The sequence below is a fragment of the Tupaia chinensis genome, unplaced genomic scaffold (genome assembly GCF_000334495.1).
Source record: "Tupaia chinensis unplaced genomic scaffold, TupChi_1.0 Scaffold000361_1, whole genome shotgun sequence".
Lineage (NCBI taxonomy): Eukaryota > Metazoa > Chordata > Mammalia > Scandentia > Tupaiidae > Tupaia > Tupaia belangeri.
Window position 1 is genome coordinate 275618 of NW_006159857.1, and position 6831 is coordinate 282448.

A 6831-nucleotide genomic window follows, 5' to 3' on the forward strand; every position below is an offset into this window, starting at 1 on the left:
AGAGAGAGGAAGAGAGAGAGAGAGAGAGAGAGAGAGAGAGGAAAAGTGAGAAATCACATCCTTGAGGGGATGATCAGGCCACAATTCCCCTCCTCCATTCTCCTTTCAGGATTTTGGGCATACATGCACATGTGCCCAGTGTATTTTTTTTCTTTCTTTTTTTTTAGTCCCCTCCCCTCCATAGGACAAGTGTGCTCAGCAGAGAGAGACAGAGAGAAAGATAGCAAGAGGGAAAGTAAGAAGTCATCCCCAAGGGGGAATGGCTGTGCCTTCTCCTCCATTCTCCTCCTGAGAATTCTGGGTATGCATGCACATGTGCCTGGCTTGAATTCCAAGCTGCCACATCTGGGACTCAAACCATGGTCGAACATGTGGAAGTCTAGTGCCTTAACCACCATGCCACCTGCTGGACTCCCAGAGTGTTTTTCTAGCCATCAGACCCAGGATTCAAACTGTGCTGTTAGCCACCATATTACCTGGCTAGCCCCTCAAGATAAGATAGTATTTTGTTAGGGTGTCACCTGGTCTTGATCTTCCTGCCCCTGACTAGTAGGTTAGGCTCACAGGAGCTCAAAACCACACCTGGAGTATTCAGACTGGCCTGAGAACTGAACGTGGGCCCACTATGTGGCCTCCAGCTTCCCAAGTACTGCCGTTAGCTGTGTGCCACCATGGCTGGGCTGCTCCTTTTTAACACTCCTATAGAATCTGTAGACTACAGTACTTCATCCAGCCCTTGATTCACTACTATTATATTACACAACATGGAAGGCTGATTGCCCCAACCAGAATGTGAGGCCCTTGTTATGCCCTGTACAAAATCTGAGCTTGCCCTGCTCATGAGCTCCGTGAGAGGCCCTACCATGTACAGCTCCCATTATCTTTTTAGAGGCCCTCCAGGTGATGACCTGGTCTAAGGGCCAACTCTAGAGAAGTACTGTTGTACTGTGATTTGACAGATATGTCACAGATTAGGAAAAGGTAAGGAATAATGCTTCAGGGAGTTGTCGCTTACCTGGGGAACAGTTACTACAGATCTCTGAGAAGAGCAGCAGATTCATAGCTTCGCTTACTTCTAACTGCTCCTTTCTGAGTATCTTCACTCCATACCCACTGTAATTCCTTAAGAAGGTATAGCTTTAATATAAAGCCATGTCAATCAACTGCTTTTAAAATTCGTGGGGGCACTGGGGTACTGGACAGTACTAAGCTGTGAAATGTGGGAAGACCAGAAAAGGCAGAGGGGCAGCAGGGAGGAGTAAGGAAAGCAGAGATGCTTCCCACGGGCATGACTGACGGTCACTCAGGTCACATGGTTGACACTGCTAAAGGGGAGGGTCCAGGTGGCATATACTGTCCTCTGCATTGGCCCAGGCATGCCAGCCTTGGCAATCACTCATTTTCTGGATGCCAAAGAGGGCAGAAGGAACATCCGTGGGTTGGAGGGATAGCAAAGAATTTTATGCAGAGTTCGTTGGTCTGTCTTCCTCTCTCTCCGAAAAATAAAAAAAAAGTATGATTCCATTTTTCCTCCCCAGAAAAGTTAGGAAAAGGAACTTAGTACTTGAGAACTGTTGGCATTTTGGTTCTAATGCATGCTTTTATTTTTAATGGAAACAGTCAACAAGTCCATGCTCCAGGAACAATGAATCACCGCACTGGAGGGGGGAATGGTGGCACAAGTGCCCCTCCATCCTGGACTGCTCTGGGTCCCTGTTGCAGTCCTGCAGTTGGTTGTGTGCTGGGATGAGGGCAGCTTTGCACATGTGGTGCAGAGACCTAACAGCTTGTCATGTGTAACAGGAAGAACGGCAAGTCTCTGGGATCCGTGAAATCAGGCTAGAAGTTTGATGTCATGCTTTTTTTTTTTTTTTGAGAGGTTTTCGCTATAGGGCACGTGCGCTCACCAGACAGACAGAGAGAGACATAGAGACAGAAAGCGAGAAATCACCCCCCAGGGGGGATGGTCACGCCACAATCCCTTCTCCTCCATTCTCCTCTCGGGATCTTGGGCACGCACGCACACGCGCCCGGCGTGAGTTTTAAGCCACCGGGTCCGGGACGCGAACCGCAGTCGACTACATGGGAGTCCAGCAACATAGCCATTACGCTAACTGCTGGTTCCCATGTCATGCTTTTTGATAGGCATTCAATAAGCATTGGTAAAATGAGATAATCTAGCAAATGAATGTGTACTTAGAATTAAATATGTAAGGATACTTTTGCATTACCTGTCATGTCTCAGCAAAGGTGTAGGCAGCACGCTGGTCAGAAGCCATCCAAATTCAGCCAGAGTGTGCAGCAGAGGGCCATAGTCCGTTTTGATTTCACAGCCCTGAATAAATAAGCACAAGAGCTTGTAGTCCAAAGGCAGAGATGGGGTCAGCCCACGGCCTGGTGGTTAAGGCAGCTGGGTTCCACATGGTCACTTATACAGTTTAAGCCCTAGACTCAACAGCTTGAAAACCTCTGAGTGTGGGGACCAGCAGTTAGCATAATGGCTACGTCGCTGGACTCCAATGTAGTTGGCCGTGGTTTACGTCCCAGACCCGGTGGCTTGAAACTCATGCTGGGCACGTGTGCCTAAGATCCCGAGAGAATGGAGGAGAAGGGATTGCAGCGTGGCCATCCCCCCTGGGGGGAGATTTCTCGCTTTCTGTCTCTCTGTCTCTCTCTGTCTTTCTGGCGAGCGCACGCGCCCTATAACAAAAACCTCTCCCCCCCCCAAAAAAAATCCTCTGGGTGTGTATGTGTGTGTACGTCCCCCAAAACTGGAAAACAAGGAGAAATGGAGAAGGGATTACAGTGTGACCATGCTCCATGGGAGAGTGCTTTTCTGCCCCCCCCTCCCCCCGTCATGAGTTTCTCTCTCAAGTACAGCTTCACTGGGATGCAGTTTTCCAGGGCTTCATTCTCTGCTATGCTGCTCTCTAACCACCGAACCAAGTTAGAAAAGCTGGGACTGGGGACCAGCAGATGGTGTAATGGTTACATCACTGGACTCCCACATAGTAAATCACAGTTCACGTTCCAGACCTGGCGGCTTAAACTCAAGCTGGGTGCATGTGAGTGCATGCCCAAAATCCCGAGAGGAGAATGGAGGAGAAGGGACAGTGGCGTGGCCATCCCTCCCTGGGAGGGGGATGTGATGTCTTGCTTTCTGTCTCTCTGTCTCTCCAGTTAGCACACATACCCTACAGTAAAAATCTCTCTCTAAAGAAGAAAAGAGAGAGAGAGAAGAGAGAGAGAGAAGAGAGAGAAACACTAGCTGGGACTGGAGAGAGATTTCCATTCTGTTTTCCAAAGTTTGGGCCTTCCATTGGTCTTGCAAGGGCAGTGGTTCTCAAACTGTGATGCCTAGGGACACTGGCACCTGCATTTTCAAAAGGTTCCCTATGGGTTTTAGGTCCAGGCAGTTTCCAGAGCATACTTTCAGAAATGCTGGTTGAATGGCCAGTGAAGATGAGAGGACCTTGAATGTGGGAAGTCTTTTCACTGCTTTTTCTCATTCAGAATGGATTCTTTATTGTCTTTTATTTGTTTGTTTTTGCTATAGGGCACATGCACTTGCTAAAGAGAGAGAGTAAGAGACAGACAGAGGGAAAGTGAGAAATCACTCTCTGGGGGGGGGACAGCCATACCATAATCCCTGCTGTGCTACAGTGACTGGGCCTGATGGTTCCCTGGAGCTTTCTCTTCCTCCAAATCTTTCTCCTTTCAGGATTTTGAGTACACGTAACTACACACCTGATGTGATCTTCAAGTTGCCAGGTCCAGGACTTGAACCATGGTTGACCATGTGAGAATCCAGAGCCTTAACCACCATGCCACCTTTTGGGCCCATCTTTTTAAGGAGAGAGAACAGATGCAAACCCAAGCAAGACAGAAAGAGAGAGAGAAAGAAAGAGAAGGAGGTGGTCAGCAGGTGACTTGGTGGTTAAGGTGCTAGACTCCCATATGGCTGGTGGCAGTTCAAGTCCCAGACTTGGGGGCTTGAAAATCATGATGGGTGTATGTGTGTGCGTGCCCAAAATCCCAAGAGGAGAATGGAGGAGAAGGGATTGTGGCGTTGCCATCCTCATTGGGGGTCATTTCTCACTTTTCGCCTTTCTGTCTCTTTCTCAGGCAAGCGGATGTGCCCTATGACAAAAAAAAAAAAAAAAAAAAAAAAAAAAAAAAAAAAAAAAAAAAAAAAAAAAAAAAAAATCTCTGTCTGTCTGGCGAGCTCATGTGCCCTAGAGGAAAAAAAAAAAACAAAAACCCAAAACAACAACAACATCCTCCACAGGGTTTTGTCACATTGTAATTTTTCCTCAGCCCTCCAGCTCCTCAGGATTCTTAATGCCTGTACACATGCCTGGGGGAGGGGAGTTTTCAAATCAACCCAGGGATTCAACAGCAAAGCCTGCTGTTGGCCATGTGGCTTCCAGCTTTGCAGGTCACTTGCATTACTGCTGTGCTACAGTGGCTGGGCCTGATGGTTTCCTGGAGCTTTCTCTTCCTCCAAATCTTTCTTTCTCCTCTGAATGAGCTTCCCAGGTGCTTTTCGACAGGTGGGCTATGTCTCTCTACCCTTGATAAAGCCAACAAGGCAAAGGTTCTCCTGGAAGAGCTGTCAGCGAGGGCTGTGTACACACGATGGTGTACCTGAGTTCAGTCTGCACACCTCAAGGGCAGCCGTGTGCTCTGAATTCAGAGCACACACCATCAGCAGCAATGTCAACTCTGATTATGAGGGACAATGCTGTGTGCATGGATATAGCTCAGCAAGAGAGAGAACACGTTTGGATTTTTTTTTTTTTTGAGAGAGATATTTTTGCTATAGGCATGTGTGTTTGCTAGAGAGACACAGAGAGACAGAAAGGGAGAAATCACCCCCTGGGAGGGGGGATGGCCATGCCACAGTCCCTTCTCCATTCTCCTCCTGGGATCTTGCGCATGCACACACGTGCCCAGCATGCGTTTCAAGCTGCTGGGCCCGGGACTCAAACCACACCTGGCCATGTGGGAGTCCAGCGACGTGACCATTACCCCATCTGCTGGTCCCACCTTTTAGATATTTTTGCCTTTGAAAGTCAATTCCTGGGCCTGGCAGGTGGCTTGGTGGTTAAAGGTGCTGGACTCCCACAAGGGTGACTGTAGTTCGAGTCCTGGATCTTGGTGACTTGCTTTCTCACTTCCCCTCTCTCTCTTTCTCTCTCACTCTGGTCAAATTAAAATAAATAAATAAACTTAAATAAAATAACTCTTTTTTTTTTTTTTAAGAAAGTCAGTTCCTAAGTCAGTTCCATCAATTGCTTAGAGAGAAAACTGGTTGAGTGACCGAATTGCTTTTCATTTTTAATCGCTTATCATGACATTTCGTAAAGAGAATCTCAGTGCTTGGTGACTTGGTTTGGGGCACCTATTGTGATTTATGTGTAAGTAATTATTTTGCTTCTTATAAAAAACTTAATATGGGTGAAACAAATGACCTTTTTATAAATCTGAAGGGAGTTCATGCATTTGTGATGTGATTCCAAAGACTGAACAAACACAAGTTTGAGGACACTGCATATGTCTGGCAGTGAAGATCTTCACTATGTAAAACCGAATGTAAAAGTAAAGTTAAATTGTCAGAAAACTGTTGCTCACCTCAATAATGGTCCATTGTTCTACTACGATGGCATCATTTCCCTTCCTAGTAGAACCTGGAACTCCAGAACCTTCTTCTTCATAAATAAAAAATCCTTCCAAAGATTTAGGCAAATGGTCCCCTGTGAGGAAAAGGATGCAATTAAGAAGAGTTGTAAATACAAAGCATCTCCGAAGATCATCTAAATCCTTACAACCCTCATAGGAAGCTGAAAGAAAAACATACCAATTAAAAAACATTTGTTTTGGCTAAATCAATAACATCCTTCTCCTTTCTGAAGGTTTTTTTTCCACCTAAAGGTCAAGATAGTTTTATACTTCACTGGATTAAAATCAAACCGGACACATGAGAACTGCAGTGGCAAAAAGCAACACAACAAACAAACAAACCAAACCAAAAAAAAAAAAAAAGATAAAATGATGTGATATAGTGATAAGTGAGTGGAAAAATCAATCTAAAAAGCATCTGCAAATGATCTTTATCTTGAAATCAAATTTTGGTTTCTTCTCTATATGTCATATGCACACCAATTATACCAGTAAGAGAAATACCACCAAAAATGTTAATCATTGAAATGAGAACTATGGTATTAAAATTAATGTGAGGTGGGGCTGGGAGGTGGCATGGGGGTTAAGGCACTGGACTCCCACATGACCAACAGCAGTTTGAATCCCAGACCTGGTAGCTTGCTTTCTCATTTTCTCTTTCTCACTCTGCCTCCCTCTGGTCAAATGAAATAACAATAATAATAATAATGAATGTCATTAAATAAATAATTCTTTTTTTTTTTCTGCTATAGGGCGCGTGCACTCGCCAGACAGACAGAGAAAGACATAGAGACAGAAAGCAAGAAATCACCCCCCGGGGGGATGGTCATGCCGCAATCCTTTCTCCTCCATTCTCCTCTCGGGATCCTGGGCACGCACTCACACGTGCCCGGCGTGAGTCTTAAGCCACCGGGTCCGGGATGCAAACCATGGTCGACTACATGGGAGTCCAGCGACATAGCCATTACACTAACTGCTGGTTCCCAATAAATGATTCTTTAAAAAATTAATGTGAAGTAACATTACTTCAAAAAATATAAACACAGAACAATTTTTTTACTGAACCGATGCATCAAACCCAAACCAAACAAACAAACAAAAGTAACAGGAAGACTCTAAACAGAAGTCATTTTCAAAAGAATTCCTGCT

General features: G+C 45.6%; 1 protein-coding gene across 2 annotated transcripts in view; it reads right to left on the reverse strand.

Annotated features, from left to right (window-relative positions):
- Window positions 1–6831, reverse strand: part of RFTN2 (raftlin family member 2) — a 123906-nt gene that overhangs the window by 24209 nt on the left and 92866 nt on the right. For both annotated transcript variants that reach the window (XM_006152980.3, XM_006152979.2), the window contains exons 7-8: window positions 5635–5756; window positions 2232–2335 (exon numbers count right to left, since the gene is read on the reverse strand). In XM_006152980.3, coding sequence (XP_006153042.1) covers window positions 2232–2335; window positions 5635–5756 — 226 coding nt within the window. The remainder of the gene's footprint in view (window positions 1–2231; window positions 2336–5634; window positions 5757–6831) is intronic.